Raw genomic sequence first — 23461 nt, 5'->3', positions numbered from 1 at the left:
TCGAGGCCCACCAGGTCTCCATGGGGAGGACAGGTGGAGCTCATGCCTCTCCTGCTCGCCCTCCAGGCCAGGACGGCCACCAGGACCCCTTGACGTGTGTGGCCAGTAACCAGGACGGCAGTTTGATCATGACGGGCTCTGTGGACTGTCACGCCAAGCTGGTCAACTCCGCCACGGGCAAGGTGGGTCCGGGTGGGCGAGGGCAGAGCCAGGAGCCCTGGGGGACCGGCCTGCCAAGCCCCTGTCCTGGGCCAGGCCGGTGTCTCTGGGTGGTTCAGGGCTCTGCTGTGGTGGCCACCGGCAGCCAGCAGGAGGCGCCCTTGGCCAACACAACTGCTTCCTCCCAGCCACTGGTGGGACCTGTAGCTGGATGGTCCCGCTGGGCTCGTAGAAGGAAGTTCCCCCCTTGTTTGCTCCGAGGAGCTGAGGTTTTTGGGGTCGGGCCTTGGTGTCCAGGGAGTGTAGGCTCGATCCTGGGTAAGGAAGGGGACCTCGGTGCGACTGGGGGTCTCCTTCCCCTCCCCTTGGGGACTAGTCAGCCTCCCTCCACCCAGGTGGTGTGCGTATTCAAGATGGAGAGCATGGCCCCCAAGGTCCCCACCGGCGAGGGCGAGGAGGCAGAGTCCAACTCGGTGGAGTCGCTGGGCTTCTGTAACGTGTGAGTGTGGGTGCAGCCCCTCTTTAGTGCTAGATCTTACAGGGGTTGTTCCAAACAGATCCACTTCCATCCCTCATGCTCGTTCTGCTGTGTTTCTCTCACCTCCATCCTCCCCAGCTGGCTGTGGAGATCCTGGGTCACTTGGGTGTGACACGGAGGACAAGGCACACCAGCTGCTCAGTCCTCCCCCGACCTGTTGGGTTTGTGGGCTAGCCTGATGGACCACTGTTTGGCCAGGATGCCCTCCAGACACGGCTGCTGGGGATCTTTCCTACCAGGACATTGTCTTCTCCCTTGTGAACCTTGGGCTGGTTGCTGTCTCTTGCTGTCCCTTGCTGTCCCATTGGGTTTCCTGATCAGGGTGTTTTATGGTTCCAGCCATGGCATTGTCCCTCATCTTCTCGATACGCTGTAGCCCTCAGCATAGGGTTTGCTTTCAACCTTGATCCTTCACACGCTTCCATCCCTGCTTCCCCCAGGCCCACGTAACGCCTGTTCCCCCCTCTGCAGGATGCCACTGGCCGCCGTGGGCTACCTGGATGGCACACTGGCTATCTACGACCTGTCCACACAGAGCTTGAGGCATAAGTGCCAACATGAGGTACTACCCTACCCCCTCTCCCTAGGCCGGGGGGGCCTTTGGGCCCATCCGAGACCTCCTTTGGAGCCCAGGGGCTTTCCTGGGGCCAGTTCCCAATCTGTGCTTCTCCCTCAGCCCCTTGGGCTTCCCCAAAGGCAGCCACAGTCCCTGCACAGAGGATGTGCCCCATAGCTTGGCCCTGGGGGCTGGCTCTTCTGTCGGTGGGGATGGCAGGCAATGCTGGGGGGGGCGTGTGGGGGGAGCTGAGACTTGCCGGGGGTCCCCACTGCTCACCCTGCGGCCTCCCTCTGCCCCAGTCGGGGATCGTGCAGTTGCTGTGGGAGGAGAGCTCGGCCGTGGTGTACACCTGCAGCCTGGACGGGGCCGTGCGGCTCTGGGACGCCCGCTCGGGGAAGATGATCAGCGAGTACCGGGGTCACTCGGCTGAAATCCTCGACTTCGCCGTCAACAAGTGAGCGGGGAACCCCTAGACCTCTTCCCTGACAGGTGGAGGGACCAGGGGTGGCAGGGGCCTCCAGCCTCAGGAACTCAAATCAGGAGCTGTCTCTCCTTTGGGTGCCCCTGGGGTCTGGTCCCAAGGAGGGGGACAGACCCAGGTCCATGCTGAGACTTGAGGGTCTCAAGGGGGAGTGGTGCAGACCAGAGCTGGGCCAGGGGTGTTGGTGACTGACACCCAAAGCCCCCAGCCGCATCTCTGAGCCCTGTCTCCCCCCAGGGACGCCTCCATTGTGGTGACGACCTCTGGTGACCACCAAGCCAAAGTGTTCTGTGTCCAGCGCCCTGATCGCTAGGAAGTGTGCTGAGGGATGGTTGTCCTGGCTCTGCCAGGTGGCTCCTGCACAGAGGGATGAGGGAGATGGGTTTCACCACCCTTCTCCAGTGTGTGCTTTGTAATTTTCCAGCCTGCCCCGCTTTGCCCTCACCATCTGGGGGTTAAGCCTGGGGTTTTGTATGAAAATGTCTTTTAATTATATAAATTATTTCACTTAACTGGATGCCATCCACTCTGCTTGTTGGGGGAGAAGAGGATCTGGGGAGCTGTGCTCCCTCCCTCGTCAAGGATCTCCCCAGCATCCAACCATGGCCTGAGGATCAATGGCAGACGGTTTTATGTTGGGCTGGGTGGGGGCAGAGACCCCCATCCTAGCCCTCCCAGTTAGGGGGAATGAGGGGGTCAGGGTAGGAGGGAAGGGTACAGATTGCTAGCTGAGGGTGGGAGACTCCTGCTCTGTGCAGCCCAGGAGCTCCCTAACACAACAGGCTACTCACTCCTAGACCTGGGCACAGCACCCCCACTTCAGCCCCCAAGACAGAGACCACCAGAAGTGATTTGCTTCAGGATACTGTAATTATCCCCCTTGCGCCTGTGACTCCAAAACACCCCTTCCAGGGCAAGGCCACATGCATTGACAAGCCAAAGGCCCACAGCCCCTTAAGATAGAAAGATCTTTATTAATGAACCCCAACAGTATTTCTTCAGATACAGGAGTTTTGAACTCAAATAGTCAGAAGAAAACAAGTTAATATTGCATTATTCTCATAAGAAATACTGCAACTTATTTCCGGTAACATATTGCAAAGCGAAACAGCTTGAAAAGAAAAAAAAAAATTAAAAAAGAAAAGAAATTAAGTCAATCAAACTGGAATTAAGGTTTTGTTTCTTGGAACGATCGAGTCCTCGCAAGCACAGCTCGTTTCTGCAGATTACTCCCCAAACTGTCGTACAAACAGACCCCGATTGCTTGAATTCCTTATGAGCCCACAGAGGTGCAACATTAAAAGCTACGATTATCGGGTAGCAAGTGCCCCAACCTTCGTCCTCCACGGCAGCCTCAGTGACCCTGGCATTAACGGGTCGTGAACGTCTTCCCCCTGAAAGGATGCAGAGAGAGGTCAGCACAGCCCCCGGCGCGGTTCTGGGGTGCCTAAGGGGCTTTTGGTGGGGCACGTGCTTGCACCGAGCTCTCAAAGCCAGGCAGGCACTGCTGGTTCACAGCTCGCAGGTGTTTGTGGCTGCAGAACCAGGTCACGGGGCTGTGGGGAGGGACTGGCTTTTGCAGAGGGGACAACCCCGCTGCCCTGGAGCAGAACACAAAGGGGACATGCCAGGATGCACAGAGAAAGGACACCAAGGGGTTCTGGGATGAGCAGAGGGTAAAGGACCTGAGGGAAACATGTTCACGCAACTGCTCTCCTCCGTCTACTTCGCTCTGGGCTGCTTTATTCACAAGAAGGAGCCAGCCAGCCAGCGCGGTGGCCCAGGAGTGCTCCTGGCCCCAGCCATCTGCTGGCCAAGGGCAGCCTGGGGCTCAAGGAGCTGCAGACGCACCGGGCAGCAGGAACCTGCGCCAGCGCCCACAAACCTCCAGGAAGGACCTGGCCACTCTCCCCTGTGAGCTGGAGCTGCCCCCAGAGCCTATCAGCCAGCTTTAATACAACAGGTGACACAACAGTGTCACCACGGGCTCGGGGGGGGACAATGGAGACACCAGGGCTCGCAGAGCCGCGTACGAGCCTTCTTTTGCAAAGGACGTGCCGGCACAGGGTTTGCCACAGACCCAGCTCCTACAAAGGACACGTGAGGCAGTAAGCGAGTGCGGTGGAGGGAGCACAGGGGTCCTGAGAGGCCAACGCACCCTGATCCAGTCTTTCGCCTCAAGGTACCCAGGCAAGCACCTCACTATGAAACACCCCCTTTCTCTCTCAGATGGGGTCCCAGCACATCGGGCCCTTGTCTGGTCACCCCCACAGCATCCCAGTCCTCCCTGGACTGGAGTGTGTCAAGCTGAAGGAGCGAGCTTGTGGCTGGCTGAGAAGCCCAGAGAGCTGGGCCCCACTTCACTACTCACGTGATTGTTTTCATTTCTTTCTTCTCTGCGTCTGGACGGGCACGGTTCAGCACCTTGAGGAAATCCGATGTTTTCGCCCTCATACGCGTGTGAATATAGGCCTGTGTTTCATTAGGACAAAATGGGGACATGTCAGGATCCTGTCTTCACAGCTGAGATTTCAGGACACGGGGGAGGAGCTACCTTTCTGCTCCTTGTTGGGAAAGCACCCAGCTCTGCACAGCCACAGTGCTATGAGGGGAGTGCAGGAGGCAACAGTGAAAATGGCTGCAGGAGCCCTGGTCTCTCTGAACAATCACCCTCATTTCTGTTCCCAGAAAGAAAGGAAACCAGATACAAAAGGGAAAAAAATCCTCCTTCGCTGCTAGGCTGGGAAGCAAGCAGGCATTACCTGCACCAAAGAGCAGGGAGAAGGTGATGATGCATTACTTGCCACCCCTGTGTGACTGGGGAGGGCAATGCCAGATCCTAGTGAGTTCTCGGGCACCCCTGCCCTATGCTCCTCCCCTGCAGCACCCAGATTAGACGGCCGAAGCTACCCTGTATCCCCCAGCCCCGTCCCCTCAGTACCTTCGAGCACTTGATGTGATAGTGCAGGTAGTCCCGGAATGTGTGGATCAGGTTTATGGTGTTGTCTCTGGCAGCAGCATTGGTGTGACGGGGGAACAGCACTGCAAGAAGAGGGCGACACAAACCGTTAGTGCCTCCCGAGGCTACCAAAGGGCTTCAGGTTCCTCCAGTGCTGGAGGCTTCAGGGTGTGCTGCTCTGAATGCCTAGTTTGCTCTCTACAAAGAGCCCTTTACTGTGACACATACCAAGATTAAGCAGCACTTGTGATTTTAAACACAGGACTTAGCAGCACTTTTCCGCGTCTCCCGCAGCAGCCTGGGCACAGCTGTGCACTCTGGAGGACGCAGGCAAGGCCAAGTGCCCAGAGATGATGGCAGCGCAGGGAACTGCATGACGCTACTTCAGCGCTTGGGAGAAGCAAACGGAAGAGAGAGCTGGGAGGCAGACAAAAGCCTGATTTCAAGATCCAGTCTGCCCTTGGATCTTGAAATCAGTTGTGGATCCCTGCCTGGCAGCTTCCCGGCCCCATGACAGAGCCAGACTTGGTTACTGCAGGGGCCCGGTGGCTCGCTCCTTCCACGGGCTGGTGCTGTGCTAAGCGTCCCAAATCCAAGGGCTGAAAGACCTTTTTGTGTGGATGATGATCTCACCTGGGACAGTCAGATCAGATAACAGGGAAATTGCGTCTCAACAAGAATGAAGTCTTGCTCACCGTCCCAGACCTGCCATTAGACAGCCCTCCCATAGCTGACGAGCTGCCCTAACCTCAAGGCACCATTCCCAGCACGGGAGGAGGGCAGTGCTGACTTCACCTTTCCCTGCAGTGTCTGTGCTCCACCTCTGAGCTCCAGAACTGCAGGAATGCCGGCCCGAGAGACCCTAATGGCACATCCAACCACGACCCCCAATTTCTCTGGCAGAGACCTTTCCCTTTGAACAGGGCAGGGTTTGGACTCCTCAGCTCAGGCCTCAGCATTGCTGCCCAGGAGGAAGCGATGACTCTGCTGGCCAGCACCTCTGCAGGCAGGGGAAAGTGGCTCATCAGAGGTGGAAGTGTTTGGCAGAGCAAAGAGGCAGAGGTGGAGAAGCAGAACTCGCTGCCCTGCTCCTGCTCTCTGACTGCCTCTGCTGATCAAGCACCGCATGGTGCCTGCAGCTGGACAAGCTACAAATACACTGACGTGAAACCTCCCACAAGAAACCTCCAGTTCCCACATCACAGCAAAGCCACGTTTCCCTTGCTCCCAAATGCTAAACTTATTTTGTAGGCAGACACTAAATGGTTCACTGTCCACTTCCACGCCTTCTTGCCCACAGCAGAGCTGAGGTGACCTGATACAGCAAAGGGACACACCGAAGGGGGCAGACAACACAGAATGCAACTCCAGAATCCCTTCAGCCCCCAGTGACCCACTTGAACACTCAGGGAAGGTGAATTCCTTTTTGTTTTTCATGCAGCAGCAGGAACCTCTCTGCTCCCCGTGTGTCCCCAGGCCTCAGAGCTGCCTGCTTACCAAAGGTGATGTAGCCAATATTGTCGCCAACGGCCGCATCTGTGTCTTTCAGCTCCAAGGGGGGCTCCCTGTGGCTGAAGAGCACCTGTGGGGCTGTGTGACTGGCCCGGCGACCCTCCTTGAACTCCTGAACAAGACAAAGTGAAGGTGAGTCCCACTGTGACACTCCAGCAACACACTGGGAAGGCAAATGGGGTTTCCCCACTTCCACAGGGCAACTGAGCAGGAGGTTTCCCAGCTTTCCCTGAATGGGCCGAGTCCATCAGGCCAAACCTCTGGAAAACAATCCTTTTCCCCAGCAAAACCAGACGAAAATGCATGGCTGTCCCGGGTTTACACGTGGCCCTAGCACAGCCCCTCTGGGGTGTGCTTTCGGAGTCACGCTTGCTGCCATGGGTGTTTTGTGGAAGGGACACCTCAGTCTGAGCAAGCACATGGGACAGCACAGCTCCTGCCGGAAAGTCAACACCACCAATGCTTCCAGCAAAAGCAGGCAGCGCCCATCATCCCAGGGGAAAGGAAATTCTCAGAAAGGGCTGTGAGGTCTCCATCACACCTAGCGTAAAGGCTCTGCTGTTTGAGAAAGCATCTCCCACCAGGAGTCTTTGCCTAGGCATTAAGAGGCATCTACGGGGTTTGAATCTTGTGTGCGAAGCCTGCTCCTCCTAACACTTCTCTACACCTTGAAACACCACCTCCAGGCAGGGAGATCCCTTCTGCCAGGGAACCCCTCTGACAGCAGCACGACCCCCACCTCACGTGAAATGAACTGCCTCCGCATTTCAGGAAGTACAGGACTGTCCCTCCACGGGGCTGGGAAAGTCCAGACACCATTCTCCTGTCCCAAGGCAGGGCAGCCTCCCCTCTGCCTCACTGACCCCCAGCCCAACCTAGACATCATCAGCCACCCTTGGCCTCTCCTCCCTTCTAAGCACAGCTCACGCTGGGAAGGGCAGGAGCATCCGCGCCCCTTTTAGAGAACTGTGTAGTTCACTGGGATTTCCTTAATGAAATGCTTAGCTTGCACTTCCGCCTGCTTATGCCAGAGGGTGAAATGGTTCAAATGGCTTCACTGATTAGTTAATGGTCAGATTTTCTCCATGAGAGCCCAGATGAGCAGCCACCATGCCTGGGCTGTGTTATGCAAGAGCAATAGCTGGAGGGAAGGAGCCAGCGTGACTCAGAGTGGAAATTCTTGTGGCTGGGCAGGAGGAGGGTTGTAAAAACTAGGAACTTGGGACATGGAGACTCTGGGACAGCCGCTGCCCTGAAGCCCTGCCATCTCCCTGGGAGCCTCACAAACCCTGTTTTGTTCACCTCACGCCTCCCTCCCTGTTTTAAAAGCTGAATTCCAGGCTGTGGGATATGCTGGTGGGGAAAAGCTCAAAGCCAGAGCAGATGCCCTGCCCATATCTAAAGAACACAGAGAGCAGAGCTGCGAGATAATACTCCCATCCCTGTTCTAATGACCCCCAACACAGGTAAACTGGTATCCAGCAAACTGGGCCAGTAAATTGCTGTCTACGAGTCTGTCAGCAGCATGGCCTGGCATCCCTGAACGGATGGGCTAAAGCTCCTCTAGCCTTGAACACCGTGCAGGGCCCTGCTCCATGGCCGTGCCCGCGCAGGAGGCTCCTCAGGTGCTTCAGCAGACACAAGGTGAGCTAGGCGGGCCAGCGACACGGATGAACACACGTACCGGCATGCACTGAGGCTTCCCCAGCTGTAAGCAAATGTCTCAATCTCCACAGGCTGCACACAGTCACTGACATGCAAAGTGTTTACTACAGGCCTCTGAATGCTTCCCGGCTAAATGGCAGTTGCAAAGGGTAGCTGAGTCCAGAAGTACTTGGCATTATGACGATTGATTCAAGCTCACAAACTAAGCAAATTCATAGCTCTGAAAAGTTCAAATTCGACAGCCCACTGCAGCACATGAGAGCAGCCACACTGAGCTGCTGAGTCTCTCTGCAGCACTTGAACTTCGAGGTGAAGATAATTCTCAGCACCATGCCAGGCACAGCACAACACCACCTCACCCCTTCTCCCTCTACGGCCTCCCCACCACGCTCAGCTCCTCAGGCTGGCGATCCCTACACCGCAGCTAGCTGTGCTACAGGGCCTCACGGTGGACACTGAAGTATTCACCGTGGTGTGTCTCATCTGTAACACATAATATATTTGATTGTCCATACGAGTAAGGCCATTGATAATAAAGATGCCAATGCAAGAGCCTGGATTAGAAAATACACCGCCTATGCCTATTAACACGGTTCTTCCATCCCAATGCAGCCTGGAGCCCTGCAAAGCATTTACATGCATTAAACTGCCTGTGAGCTCACTTCAGCCTAACGTGTGCTTGTTCGGCAATGCTGCTTCAAGCAAAAAGGCATCTGCATCAAGAACCAGACCTTTTCCCCGTAATTCAGTTTCCATACCTGCATAAACACCTTTCCGATCACCACGTCATCGTCATCCTTAAATACCGTGCTGAACACAACCGTGACGCGGTCCTTCTTTGCCTCAACGTACCTGCAGGTGGGTGAGAGAGGAGAACCCAGCTGTGAACGGGAGCTAAGAAGTACAACTGGATGAGCAAGCAACTGCGTGACAAGGTCAAGTAGATGCAGCAACCATTCACAGGCCTGGATGCTGAAAATTTCCCCTCCCTCAAGACAGTATTTACAGGGAGCAAAACATTTCAGTTAGGAGCGGCCAGTTCCCCTCCTGCATGCAGCCACAAGCGCTGCCACTAACAGAGACCCTTGTGTAACGTCCCTGCAGCCCGAGGGATGAGCATTACCCTCAGCGGATACTTCTGACAGCCTAGGACAGGCTCTTATTACCCTGCCAAAACATGGAGCAGTAGGATTTCCCGACTTTCCACCACAACCTACAGCTGTGAGAAGTGGAGAGCGTACTGACAGCTGTCTGACTCCCGTGCTGCTTGGTTTGAATACTTACATTGTCTCATCGTCCCTGTAGTGGATGACAGCTCTTTTCTCTCCTTCTTTGCCCTCTTCCTGGAATTTGAAATACTTCTCAAAGACCGAAGCAAAGCAGTTGCGCTTCAACATGCCGGCTTGGTGCACGATAGCATCCTTGTCTGCGGGAAGGTTCTCCAGGTCGTAGAGCAAAGAGACATTGTAACCTGGGGAGGGACAGCCACTAACCTTAATAATCTATGCAGGGCCTTAATGCAGCCACAGACATTTTCTGGGAAGAGACATCTACAGTCCCACCTTTGCCTTAAGCCCTCCCAGAAGCCCCAGAGGTGAGTGCTTCCCAATCCAAGCATCGCCAGAAGCCATGCCTGAACTCAGCACGTGGCCATGGCAACGCTCCTGGGGCTCCTTCCCGAGCTCCCAGACACACGTGCTGGCTGAGCTGCTCCCAAGTTTTTGCAGTGAGTAGGAAGAGATGCTGTCACAGGTAACCATGGTTTTCCTGTGTCTCACGAAGCGTCTCTGAGAAGAACAAAGACCCCAACTGTGAGGAACAGAGGCTTCCCGCAGGAGAGCTTCATCAAGAATTACATCTTGTGCTGTAAGCTACTTCAGCCGTGACATACCTGAGCCACCTTTTAAATTGCCATTCATTTTACAGAGAGACCCGGATATCAAACTCTCGAAGTGCAGCCTTCATTTGAGCATTTCTGAGGCGACTTAAGTCATTTTGGAATTGCATTCACACAGACACACAGAGTAAATGTTATAGCAGGGTTACCTGATTCAGGATTTACCAAGTAGTTTCCATAGACTTTCTTCAATACCTAAGAAAGAAATTAAACGTTGACAGCACAAGCTATCAGAGTTATTTCCTCCCGCGCAGCCCAGGCCATGTTCAGTTTCCGTTTAGAAACAAAATTCGGCATCTGCCTCCCCCAGTCTAACTTAACTTGGACAAATATTAAGTCATCTGCTTCTAGTATTATTGGCTGCTCTTACTCTAGGCAGAGCTCCCTGAACCCCACTGACAGGGCACGTGCTGCAGGACAGGACTCAAAACTGGAACTTTTTAAAGGTCTTGCTAGTCTTGAACTCGTGCGGAGAGGAAAACCCCTTCCTTTGAAGGTGTGCCTTGTACCTTCAAAGGAGAACTGTCAGCAGAGCTCGACACAACAGATCTGAGGGCTACAACCCCCCCCCTCATTCGAAGGCAGATGCAAAGCATACAAAGGCACTGCAAAGAGTGCCCTGTCCCTCTCCTTGTGGGAAGGCAAGTTCAGAGCAGGGGTCAGGCGCAGTGCGGCCGGGCAATCGCTCGTCCTGCCTCAGACTATTGCACGGGACAGATGGGGATGGAGAGGAGACTGCCAGGCAGCTTGGATGCCTCCCAGAAGCAGAGCCGCCTACAGCACAGCAAAAACCTTTCAAACATAATCACTGCTGAATTTTACATCAATGGCAATTTTCAACTGAGCCATAGCTCTGTGTCAATGAGGGGGCCGGGAACAGGAGGTATTTCACAGAGAAGAACACAACAATACTGTGGCAGAACTGGCCCTCCTGGGATGACACCCGCTACCACGCAGAGAGGATGCATGGGCTCTCTGCGTGCCAAAACCTCCTCTCAGCAGAGAGCCTGCCTGCCCACAGCAGTCCAGGGAGATGCTCTGTCTTAGCAGGAACACCACTTTGTGCTCCTCACAGTGGGGTTTCACCAAAGATGGAGCAGAAACAAGCTCCATCATCTCCAGGGAAGCACAGAAAGCAAGTTTGCTAAACGGCGATTTAAAAATGTAATTTCTATTTAGTCAGCGCTCCCAAGGCAGTCCTGCAGAGATCCCATCTTCCTCTCAAAGCTTGGGAAGTTGCCTGTCGGCTGCCTGCACTCTCAGCATGGCCTGTGGAGCAATGGGCCTAGCACAGCAGCCGGGGTCAGAGAGGAACACGGCTCTCCAGCTGTCACCGCAGTGGCTCCTGGTGCACCGTGGTGTCAGCCACTCGCCCACCACAGTGGTTCTCTTGGGATCAGGCACCGTGCTGATCCTTGCCAAACATGCTGGGAGGGCTCCACCATTTGGGCTGCTTGACTCTCTTGTTTGCCAGCAGCAGCACCTTCAGTGGGGCAGCTCCTGCCGCCCTGTTCCGTAGCGGGCAATGCTGCTCCTAGAAAGCTCTGCATATAGGAACCAGGAAAGCAGGACACTCGGTCATATTTATTCTGACATTGGTAGGTCTTGTAGCAACTTGCAGGAATTCACTTTGGGTTCAAATCCCCTGTTCCTCGCCTGTTTCTCAATAAGCTCATGGAGCAGTTTCCTTGTTTTCCTCCAAGGACGGACACCCAGAGGCAAAAGCCTGCTGAAGAGCTTTGGGTGAACCCCATTTGCTAACATTAGGAGATTTGAAAACTGACTCAGGAACTGAGTCACACTTCCTGCCTCGCCACCCAACCACAGCTCAGAGAGGCTCCTTCTTTCTACCATAAATGGCCCTCCGCAGCCCCGGCCCATTCAACAGGAACTGAACCTGCGACTTCACACAGCAGCAGCGAAAAGGGAACCGGTCTGCAGATCAAGGTCTGCACACACAGCAGCAGCCCATCACTCGCTCTCAAGTGTGGTTAGAGTCAGAAGAGCAACACCATGGGACTCCGGATTTGTCTTGGAGCCCTTCTTCACTCAGGGGCTCAGCACATCAGTCAGGGAAACTATTTCTACATGGTCAGGCCTCACACCCATTTGGATTTTCAAAATTAGTGGTGCCTTTTGCCTTTCAGGCTGTAGGGTCATATAAGATGACCTCTTATTCATGAGAGAGTGTCAATACACTTTGCCCTTGTCTTGCAGCAAAGTGGGACTCCCGGTTGGCACAGGGCTGCTCCTCTGATTAGCATGAGATGGGAGCACAGATGCTCTAAGGGTTAGACGTTAGATCCACTGACACTGCAAGGACATTGCTCATGCTAAGACAGCATTTGCAGGTTCAAGGCCCAGAGATGCTCACTCACCTCATCAGCACCGTGTTCCTGGAGTTCCTTGTAGAATTTCAGAGAAATACTGACCATCACTTTTGTCTTGTCTCCATTGGGGTTTGAAATATGGTAAAGGACTCCATCAAAGTCTATGAAGCAAGTGAGAGAAATGTGAGGGAACAGGAACCAGTTCCTATTTCTGAGGAAGGTTTTCCTTACATGTTCTAGGAACTACATAAAGCGACACTGTTCCCCCTGCTCCAGCCCTCACACATACACCAAGAGAGAAACCCATAATTAAGGAAAGTGGTAATATCATGTAGGGAGACCTGTTATCTTTCAAAGGGCTGAAACAGTTTTGACACCTGTCCATCACAGAAAGCTTTAGTCTAGTGTCATTTAGCATCCCTGGCAAATCTGCTTGTGCTCAACGCACGAGGATACAAACACGCAGAGACAGCAGCCTTCCGGATGGCTAGCACAGAAAGTGACTGACAGGCCCACTGGGCCAGAGCTGCAGCCTGGAGGAGAAAACAACTCTGCCAGCGAAGGCAGCTCAGCCGCTGCCTGCTGAGACAGCTTCCACTTCACTGCTGAACGGGCCGGGAGGGCAGGAGGCAGGGAAAGGCAACCCTGCAGCTACCTAGCAAGCTCTACTACCCATGGAGCTCTGCAGCTTACACAGATTCTTGATAACAGAAGCAAAAAAAAAAAAACAAACAGTTGCTGAATGAACACTTGAACTTCCTTGGCACTTCTCATCCTGGAGAGCAAACTTCAGGCGATGAATTCATCTCGCCTGTCAACCCGAGCCAGCTTTCTAACAACCCAAACCAGATGGTGCTAAAGACCTAATAACAAGTAGCATCAAGGGCAGGACTGGAGAACAGGCAAAGTAAGAGAGCTATGTAGCGCACACGCACCAAACGAAGCGCTGCCACCACTGAATTCACTGCTGTGGGGAAAGTCCCAGGGAAGATGGACGGACAGAGAAAATAGTGGGGTAGCTGACAAAGCCCCAGCTCTGGGGACACTGCAGGGTGTCCACACCGTCTGCCCCTGCGTGGCTCTCCTCCCCCTGCAGTGGTGCTGGTGATTTTGGGCATGCCAGGCATAACTGTGGGCAGGCTGTTCAAGCCAGCCCTTTTTTCAGAGAAGTCAGGAGAGTTGTGGAGCTTACCTGCAAATGTTACTTCTACTGCCTCTGGTTTATTTCTAAAAGGCAAAGAAAACAAAGGAGGTAAATGAGAACTCAAACAGCAGCCTTCAAGCTGTGAAGGAAAGAGGATTAATTTCTAATGCCTTATTTCTCACAAGCAGCTCTACCCGAAAACCCTTCTAACTCCAGCTGATCAACTAGCAGATAACCTTTGACAAGAAATCTCAGACTTCTCGCCATTCCTATAAGCACCAGTTTTACCCCAGATGGTATAAAATAGGCCTTGAAGCTGGCAGAGATTGTTATTATTTGTAGTTTATTAATAGATTTTGAGAGCGCAGGTTTCCAGTTAGAAATGTCTGAGAAACCTACTCATGACTAAGGAGTTTGTTTTAACAAGCGCATTCTCCATATAGAACAGCCACAATACAGGTTTGGGGACAGAGGCTCTTTTGTGAGTTCCTGCGATACCAGTTCATGGAAGGGACTTAGAGGCTGAGCGATCCTTCCTGACATGGTGCCCCCTTCACCATCGGCAGCAGCTCTACAAACGTGTTGATATAACTCACTCGCAGAGAAGACCCCTTCTCCAAATTCGGGGCTAGGAGCAAACCACAGAAGGAAACTTTCCAGATGTGCATTTCATCCTGCCCCCACCACATCCCTTCTGAAATACCCCAACACTATGCCAACTACCTCTGCAGGAAAAACTGTAGATCTGGGTTTGCTCTAACACTGCCCAGTGTGGTCTTTGGGATCCCTGATCAGCAACAAGAGCACCTTGCGAGCCACTTCTTACACTGTGGATATGAAGATTTAACAACATTTGCCAGTTTGTCCATGATTTGTAGAAGAGCAGGATCCCATGAAAGATCTAACTGCTTCTGAAAAGTGATTTTGTTGGGACTGGCACTACATAACTGCTTTGGCAGCTCTGAGGGGACTGGTATTAATAGGTCATTCTCCAACAGGGAGCAATGCAAAGGTACCTCCACTGCTGCAAGCAGGGGTGGAAAATGAGAAGGGGATAAAAATGCCAGTCTGCTACTGCTGTTTTACAGCATATCTCTGCTTACTTTTCAAAAGCGGACGATATTAAACAGAGTACAGGCTAATGCTGCTGCTAACAGAAATCTAGCCTCTAAAACACTTCATTCACACCTGTCTGAACCAACGTACTGAACTAACTCCCCAAACCAAAGCCAGCGTGTCTCAACTACACTGGCGCTGCCTAGAGACCAACTTCAACCTTTTTGCCAAAACTTGCTCTGTCCACGCACGCGTATGCTGCTGGGTACCGGCTACACCTTGGTACATGCATCAAGAAAGGTGGGGGAAGTGATGACTCAATATCTACTTTCCCTCACCATATTCTGGAAATGTTTTAATGATTTTTTTTCCCCAGCTTTTCTGCAGACAGCCTCATTCCTGGAAGCCAGGAATGACCACAATGTGCTAAAACTCAAGATGGGCAATGCAGGGAGACCAAGGCACTGAACAGCACTGACCCCAGACCATGCACCGGGTCAACAACATTTTACTCGGGTGGAAAGGGAGGAATTAACCCCGAGCCGGAGATCCTAGGTGGAAATGATGAGGTGTTGCTGCTTCTTGAAAGTTATTAGCTGTGAAAAGCAACAGCCCTTTTTGTCAGGCGGCTGGAGAACCTCCGTCTTTTGTGCTGCATTGCCGAAGATAAAAACCACACACTTGAAAGAAGCAGTGCGAGTGCACCCAAGGAAGGCCCTTTAGTTTAAGAGCTGTGCCAGCTACCTGCGACCTCTCTCACTCTCATCTTCCCCTCCCAGCCGGGCCTGAGACGGAGGCTCACAGGGCATCCCTGGCTGTATATTCAACTTGGGTCTTGGAAAGGGGAGCAATTCCCCAAGCCGCATCCAAGCCACTTCTGCTCACTGAGGACTGCTCAGAGCAGAGATGAAAGAAAATCCCACTGATCCCACTCGGTCAGTCGATGCAGATGTGTTCTTGTTTTAGAGCACCACACTCAGACTGGGAAATCAGCTTGGATGGCAGTATAAATTTTTATAAAAAAAGAAACCTATGTAGGAAGGTTTAAAGATAGCACAGTCAGGCACAGGAGAGCTAGGAATATTAAAGAGGATGCATCCTTAAACCGCTGTTCCATCTTCTCAGAGTTACACCGTTCAAACCCCATTCCCCACGCACACGGAGCTGACGCCTCCCGGAGCCCCGGCTCCCAGCAGAGCCTCCGAACACAGCACCTCCCTCCCAGCAAGGCAGGGAAGCAGCTGACAGCCAGCGCACTGGAGTGGTTTTGCTGGAAGGAAAGGACAACGATTCCCTACTGGCTCGCCCAGTGCCCCAGGGGATGGCAGGAAGATCACCGGTCGGGTTATTTAAGAAGCCATGCGAGACCACCTACCGAAGTCGGTTAATGGCTCTGCACGAGAGCCTTTGTTCTGCACACAAAAGCTTACGGCTAACACGGCCCCATTTTTGAACCTTTCATCGCCCAAGCATGATTTCTTAGAGAAGTTATTTTAACTGATTTCCCAAGCGGCTCGGTTCTTGTACTTGGGGATGGCGAGGAGGGGAGATATTTAAGGGAAAAGCAGGTAACTGGGCAGAACTTTGCGTGCTGAATATCCAACCGCTTCCCAGCACAGCCTCAGTGAAGCGAGCACTCATGTGAGCCGCATACAGAACTCCTTGCAGCCATGCCAGCCCTGTTATTTACTGCAGGGTGGTTTTTCTGCCTCGCCTGGCACACACCTAAGTAACCCAGGCCTGGCCCGGCCCAGGGGAGGACAGGGAAGGGTATCAGAAGTGTGGCTGGGAGCGAAGCGAGCTCTCTTAGCCCTTCACAGTTCAGCAGCCTTACAACCCCAAAGTTTAAAGTGCTTCTATTTATTTTTCTGGCTGACCTCACCAAAACTATCCTGGCTATTTAAAACATTTCTACAACAGAAAAATCACCCCTTTTACTACCCGAATTGTTGTTCCCCCATCAAGAAGTCCCCAGGCAGAAGAGAGAGGAGCTGTCACCTCCAGCCTCCCGTGGCTTCCGGATGAGCGACGGCGCCGCAGGTCGCACACACGTGATTGCTTCCCCTCGACCTTCCACCAACCCCATCTTCCGCCAACAGAAATAGCAGCGGGGACATGCCGAACACCCTGCGGAGGCACAGCGATGTCCTTTCCGTGTTTAGCCCTCTCAGTTTGCTCTGCTCTTGTGCGGGGGATGCACAGCAGGCCTGGGACTGGGGCTGCGCCGCTGCAAGGTGGGTACTGGTTACCGTCAGGTTACTGGCGTGATCCTGAAGAGCTCTGCCTGGTCTAGCGCGCTCCGATATCCCCTGCCTCCACGACGAGACCCATCCACACTCGTGTTGAGAATCGGCAGTTTAGCAGCTCGGCGCAGAGTGACTGTAAATCCCAGCCATCCTTTTTGCGTTTTACTTTGAAGCGGGGCTCTGGGCAGCTGGGAGCTCGTTTGGGGTTCACTTCCACCCCTGATTCAAGTCTCCGAGAACCAGACTAAGCCTGGCTACGCTCGGAGGATTTCAGACAGTACAGCCCATCCATTCCCGAGGCAGAGAGCAGCTGGGACCCCTGCAAGCTCCTTACCACCAACGCTACCTGAACCATAGCCTCCCCCAGCGACCTTCCCTGTTTGCTACCCTCTGCCCCGAATGGACAATAAAACCAGCTCATAGCGGGAATAACTCTCTGCACTAAACACCGAATCCAGACCAGACCTTTCTGCAAAACCCTGCCTGAACTCAGATGCTAAAATGGCAGCTGTTCCAAGCAGTGGCAGCAGTCTATTTTCTGATAACACTTATCAGGTTTGAAGTCAAATCCACACCAAATCCCATCTGCCCTCTGCCTGTAACAATAAAAGGCCCTGACAGGTTTTACGTCTCCTCGCCCGCATTCCTCCTATTCATCTCCAAATGGCTCCTACGCTCCGTCTATCTAATACAGAGCCAGCTCCAAATCAGATTTTTCACCCCGGCAGAACATCCACGAAGAGCCACAGCGCCTGTGGAGAGATGCCAGCAAGCACTTAAGAGCAACAGCAAATCTTTTTTTCTGACAGCATTTCCTCAATTTTGACTCGGACAACTTCCAAACTTCCCCGCTTCATTCTCAGGCCATGGAGGGTTTTAGCCATATGTTACAACAAATTTAAGAACAGAAGAACGAAGACTGTAGTTATACAGAGCCCTCATCTTCTGTATTAAACAGACCTAAATGCAAACTTGGCTGACAACCGTATTGAAGCATCTCCCACGTCACAATTAAGGCCTGTACCCAATAAAGGAGGATGGCAATTATTTTAAAAGCTGCAGGCATGCAGATACTCTAATCTCTTGCCCCAGAGGGGAAGGAAAAAAAAAAGAAAGGGGGTATTTCAAAGCTTAAAGCTCTGAGCAGAGCTTTCAGATCACCAGAGTCGACACACAGTTTGGAGAGAGCGAGCTAGATTCAGTGACAGACTGCAGGCTCTCGCTACAGAAAGGTCACCCCAATAAAAAAATTATGAGCAATGTCTAAAATTATCTGAACAGTTCCTCCACTCCTGAGCCCCGCTAAGCTAACAAAAGCTACTCTGCGTAAGCTGCGGGAGTGTATGAAATCAAAGAGCTCCCTTAGTTCTGGCAGCACACCCACCAGAACTCGAGCAGGAGTGCTCCATCGGGGCAATGCCAAGCGGTGTACGGCAGCCCCCACGCGTGCCGGCTTTCCCCTCTCGGTTAGGTGACCCCTCCGAGCTTCTCCCTTGCAGTGGGCAGGGCATCCCGGAGGAGGCCGGCTGGTAGCAAGGCGTTGGGATTCCCAGTGGACAAAACATGGGCCAGTCCCGCAGCGCGCAGGTACAGGCAGGTCTGCTTCCAGCTAGGTCTTCGCCCCACACGTCTCCGTTCCAGCTGCGGGCAGGTAGCCCACGGTTCCCCACCAAAGTGATCCAACACTGCGGCGAGTCTCTGGGGAAGAGCCTCATTTTGCGCACACCATTCACTACGGCTCTTCAGTACAGCGACTGATACCCGCTTTTCTGTGGTGTCAAGCACCGGTGGCTGCAGCGAGAAACATTCTCAGAGGATAATACAGAGCAGGCCCCTCTTGGGAACCTGAGATGAAAACTGAGGCTGGCGTGATGACAGAACAACCTGTGAAAGCCTAACACTTTGCAGATCCAGGCTGCTCTTCCCTCCTGTTCCCTGCGCTATTGCTCAAAAGCAGAGTACTGCCTAGCTCCAGATAGAGGTGGTTCATGATCCACCATTAACGCAAAGTCACCTTCTCTGGTGGCTGAAGCCAGGTGTGCTGCAGCAGCCCAGGAGCTATGCTCAAACACCTACAGCACGCTCAGTCAACGCGGACAGCCAAGGTTTACCACTAGTGCCACCCCTGCCACGCTGAACCCAAGGGTACCGCTTTCTGCCAGCGGCATTGCCCGAGCACTCCTCAGAGTCAGGCAGCTTGAGTTTCAGCAGGTGAGGTCGTGCCGGGGGAGACGTGCGGCTCCAGCCTGGGCTTGCAAGGACACTGAGCCAGCATTTGCCACTGCTGCTGAAGGAAGGAGATCTGATCCCTGCTCTTCCACTGCACCATGGCAAGCAGCCTTCGCACAATGAATGGGATAAGGAAACTCATCTGGGCTAAAAATACCAAGTTTTGCCTGTTTAATTTTAACCTAGGTCACTTCCCCAATCCTGTTTCCTCTGAAGCCATAGAAATGCCTGTGTCAGCAAGAAGGAAGGGGTGGCAGAGGAGCAACCTCTGTTTTCGGTGGGGCTGCTGAGCTCCCCTGTCGCACTGGAGCCACAGATCACCACAGCCACTCCCGCAGGGAGTTTCTCAGCCCGGCAGGACCTGAAGCTCCTCTACCCTCCCAACATGCCCGACAGCTTCCAGATGCTCCTCGGTCTCCCCACACCGAACTCACTTCGCATGACACACCACGAACACAAAGTTCACGCTACCCGGTTTCACCCAGCGCTCAGCCTCCCTGTCTGAAGGGCTCAGCTCTACAGCCGACAAGCACCAAAGCGACCGCAAACGGGAAATACCATAAAGCACGCGGGCGCAGCTTCAGCTCAGCTCTCGAACCAGCTCACAGGAACCGCTTTACATCAGGGAAGTTCAAGCTTCAGCTGTTTTCCTATGTAGCTAATAATCATGAAGCCCTGCAGATTTGTACCTACTAAAGGCTGTAAAGAAAGCAAAGATTTAATTTGAGATTCTCTTCCCTCCGCCCCCAACCAAGGGAAAAGGCATGCTGTTCCCCAGTTATGCAAATTTGTTTTCTTTTGCACAGTGGGTAAATACTAAGTAACAGTTTGAGATAGATGACTAATTTACCAGAGATTTAGGGCAAGCTATATATGGCTGGAAAACCAAACTCCATGAACAAAGCCCTGTGCCACACTTTCACTGGGGTCAGATAAATTAGAGCAGGACAAAACTGGACAGCAAATCTGTTTTGGGAGGCAGTTTCTCCCGGTGTGTTAAACAGAAACAGACACAGAAGACACTCATCAAAATGTTTTACACTTAAATTGTTTGTTGTTTTTTTTTCTGTCTGTGCAGCTAGCAAAGGGAAGCAATGATGAGAAACAACATCTTCCAACTGGCAGAGCTCATCCCCTCACACCACGTTTCTATCAGAAATGGGAAAACCCGAGTGTGACTCCAGCTTCTAGCCAACTTCTCAAGTCAAAATGAATTAGTCAAAAGCTTATGGAACAGTTTATTATCCTGACACCTGCAAAAGCTCACAAGTTGCCTCTTTTCATACTGACCAGGTATTGCCCCACTGCAGCAGTTCGACACTTGAAAGTTTCACCAGCAAATTCCTAACTCAAGTTATTTCAACAGATTCTGCTAGCTTTAGGCCCTTATTTAAAAATGTGGTTGGTTTAAGGAAGTGGATTTAAAACAAGAAATTACAATATTAAATAAAGAAAAAAAAAAACAGATGCATTGAAGTCCATTACCTGTCACCACCTTGATCTAAATACCAATGTTCAACGGTGGCTGTCCAAAGAGGTGAGATTTCCATGGGTTTTGCCCACAAAAACAAACTACATTTGGAATTACTCTACTAATGGGTAGGTGCTGCCAAGCCCCAAGGACCATGTCAAGGGAGGACTCTTAGACACGGGTTAGGCCCTGCCTCGAGTTATTAGCTCCTAAACGTGACCTGGTTCTATACGCTACGGTGCAATATGAAGTGTCTCTCACCTGAGGGTCTGGGAAAGCTCCACAGGGAGCCTGCTGAATCATGGCCACAGTGCGGCTGTGGGAAGCAGAGGGGAGCGACACAGCCCACGTCACAGAACAAGTCTCCAGCAAAGGATTTGGAAACAAACCCCGCCCTGCCCAACTCCCAGGCTGGCGCTGAAGCCACCAGGCAGACTGAGACAACCACTATGGACAAATCTGTGCATTGCGTCTGCCCCACTCCTGGTTTAGAGCAAATAACTCAAAACCAACCCTGTCCAAGTGTCCAGACTCACTCCTCCCAGTCACAGAATCCCTCAAGGCTTGACCTTGCTCTGACTGTCCTGTGTCTGTCCCCAAGACACGCCTTGGGAAAACCATCACCAAAATAGTGAAATACAGCAAATCCCCTCCTGCCTCCAGGCTCAGCGCCACAGGAATGACCCCAGAACTGTTGCCGGAGAGAAAAGAAATTTCACACGAATAAACATTGCATAATACCCATTCCCTAAAAGACTTGAAACCAAGAGAAAAAAAATACACCTCCCTGCTCATCTCAGACCTTTGTCTCCGCCCTGTGCCTGTCTGGACAGGAGGGCTCCAGCACAAGCACAGAAGAAAATGCAGAAGTAAATAACAACTTCTCCTCCAGCAACACATCAAGGCACAAAACTTATCTAGAAACGACATCTAAAAAAAAGAACGTGCCATAGATGAGAAAGAGGCAGAAGCAGAGCACCATCAACTGCACTAAGAATCAATCCAGGAACAACCGGTACGCCAGGCAAGCGTGCCAACACAGAAGTGAGGAGGCTTTGCTGTACAGCAAAACAGGAACTTCGGGGGCTTGCTGGCCAGTGCAGAGCGAGCAACCCCAGCTCTGGTCGCACAGAGTCAGGGTTTCAAGGTGCATTTAAACCTGCAGCCTGCCACCTCCAATTTACACCGACACAGGGACGTGTGTGCATTTTCTCTCCAGCAGGAAGAGTGCCTCAGTATGGACTTGTGATGAACGAGCGTTTTTGACACACACTATTAACCTCCATACATGTAATATTTTCTAATGGGTGCAGCTGCAACACCATGGCGGTCACCCACGAGCTCTCTCTTCCTCTCTTCTCAGTGCGGTGCCTGTGCTTTGGGGAACTTGTTGCATTAAACGATCAGGCTCAAGAAGAATAAAGAGCCTGCGAGCAGCTCAGCTATCCCGCAAGGCAGTGCAGACTGTGAGGTTATTTTATGAAAACAAAAACCAAAAAACCTGAGCAAGAAGTCAACTGAGAGGGGAAGGCAGAGGAAATGGCCTCTGTCAAAGTTCTGCACACAAAAGGCTGAGGGCTTTGAAAGCCGCTGGAGGAACAGGTGACACAGAAAAAGGCACCTGCTTGGGAGGTCCCTTCGAGGAGCAGCCTGGGCTGAGCTCTTCGAGGCGCCAGGGCAGGCTCCACCCCAGAGATAACACCACCGTGCTTTGCTTCTCAAGGCTTTGTCTCTGTACAAAGGTGCCCGGTGTTACTCAGGCCAGCAGGCAGTGCAGCGAGCCCACGGGTAGCTTGGCTGCAGATAGGGACATTTATATGAATAAAGCTAAGCTGTGCTCAGACATGCACCTTTACAGCCCTGGTACAACACTCACAGCAAAATAATCATTGGCTCCCCAGGGACTGAACTGTCCCAGCCAGCGATGCAGGGGCAAAGCAGCCCTCGCCAACCCACCCCCTGAGGGTGGCACCCAGCAGGCTGGCACCACGGGCTGTGACAGAGCCATGGGCTTGCATCTCTCCTGCTCCCTGCATCCCTCCTGCTCAGGAAAGCAAAGGGAGGCAGGCTGGAATCTCCTCCCCACCCCCAAAGCAAAAAGCTGAGGCCACAGCTCCACACACAGGCTTCCTGTTCCTCGGCTCCCCCCACACATTCTGTACCAGTGCTGGCACCACGCTGGGCCGTTCTGATGAAGGCTGCTTTACCCAAAGCAAACATCCCTGCAAATTCACCTTCCCACCAACTCCCTCCTTGCCCAGGCCCCCTCCTCCAGCTCTGCTCCCTCAGCCCGCCTCAACGCTGCAATCTCCAATACCCTCCCCAGCTCCCTCCTCCTCCCCCGGGCCTCCACACTGCCCCAGCACTGACCGCCCCACCAAGCCCCGCTCCCCCCTCCAATTCTGTCTGTCCGACTTTGCCCCCTCATGCCCCAGACCTTCACTCTGCCCAAGCTCCGATCAACTCCACTGCTCCCAGCGCAGTTACCCCCGCCCAGACCACCCTCCTCCAGTGCCGACCCTCCTCCCAGCCCTCTCCCCCCTGCAGGCCCCCATCCTGTCCCAGCTCTACCCCCCTCTCTCCCCAGGCCCCCACCCTACTTCACTGCCACCCCCATCATTCTCCAGTCCCCCATCCTGCCTTGTCACCACCCCTCCCAGCCCAGCCTCTCATTCCCCAGCCCCCATCCTGCTCCCGTACCAACTCCCCCAGCTCAGCCCCCTCCTTTCCCCGGCCCCCATCCTGCCTCGATGCTCCCAGCCGCCCCGCTCAGCCCTATCGTCCCCCGGGCCCCCGTCCTACACGGGCACTGCCCGCCCTGTCACCCGCCGGTCCCTCCTCTCTGCCCGGTCCCGACCCACCCACCCAGGCCTCTGGCACAGCCCTGTCCCCGCCAGCCGGCGCTCCCCGCCCCTCCCTCAGTCCGCGGCCCCAGCCCGGCCCCGCCGCCCCCGTCCCTGTGCCCGTCCCCGCCCCGGTCAGGCCCGGCCTGGCCCCCCCGTCCCTACCCGGCGGCCGCGCCCTCGAACTTGAGCGTGAGGGTCTCCTCGATGATGCGGTTGTTGACCTCGAGCAGGATCATGTCGGTGCCGGGGAGGGGAGGGGCTCTCAGGGCACCGAGGCCGGAGGGAGCCGAGCCCGCTGCGCGCACCGGGGACCCGCCCGAGCCTGCGCCGCCGCTTCCGCTCTCGCGCCTGCGCGTCACTTCCGGGACC

The 23461-nt window shown here is 53.6% G+C and overlaps 2 protein-coding genes across 6 annotated transcripts in view; one reads left to right on the top strand and one right to left on the bottom strand.

Moving 5' to 3' along the window:
• The window catches only part of AAMP (angio associated migratory cell protein), a 5524-nt gene extending 2639 nt beyond the window's left edge, over window positions 1-2885 (top strand). For all 4 annotated transcript variants that reach the window (XM_075152958.1, XM_075152957.1, XM_075152956.1 and 1 more), the window contains 5 exons: window positions 67-182; window positions 555-658; window positions 1169-1259; window positions 1556-1710; window positions 1975-2885. In XM_075152958.1, the coding sequence (XP_075009059.1) occupies window positions 67-182; window positions 555-658; window positions 1169-1259; window positions 1556-1710; window positions 1975-2050 (542 nt within the window). In that variant the 3' untranslated portion in view covers window positions 2051-2885. The remainder of the gene's footprint in view (window positions 1-66; window positions 183-554; window positions 659-1168; window positions 1260-1555; window positions 1711-1974) is intronic.
• Window positions 2692-23461, bottom strand: ARPC2 (actin related protein 2/3 complex subunit 2). Of its 2 annotated transcripts, XM_075152966.1 has the most exons (10): window positions 23255-23461; window positions 13293-13327; window positions 12149-12261; window positions 9920-9965; window positions 9158-9344; window positions 8632-8725; window positions 6194-6320; window positions 4679-4779; window positions 4109-4209; window positions 2692-3131 (listed from the first exon to the last, which is right to left on the bottom strand). In XM_075152966.1, the coding sequence occupies exons 1-10, from the start codon at window positions 23326-23328 to the stop codon at window positions 3107-3109; spliced, it is 903 nt and encodes a 300-aa protein (XP_075009067.1). In that variant the 5' UTR covers window positions 23329-23461; the 3' UTR covers window positions 2692-3106. The 2 variants fall into 2 exon arrangements, with proteins under 2 accessions (XP_075009067.1, XP_075009068.1); XM_075152967.1 differs by lacking the exon at window positions 13293-13327 and having other exon boundaries at window positions 23255-23444.

Source organism: Calonectris borealis, chromosome 6 (genome assembly GCF_964195595.1).
Source record: "Calonectris borealis chromosome 6, bCalBor7.hap1.2, whole genome shotgun sequence".
NCBI classification, from domain to species: Eukaryota; Metazoa; Chordata; class Aves; order Procellariiformes; family Procellariidae; genus Calonectris; species Calonectris borealis.
The sequence above is the reverse complement of the archived record's forward strand: the minus strand, read 5'-3'. Positions and strand labels throughout refer to the sequence as shown.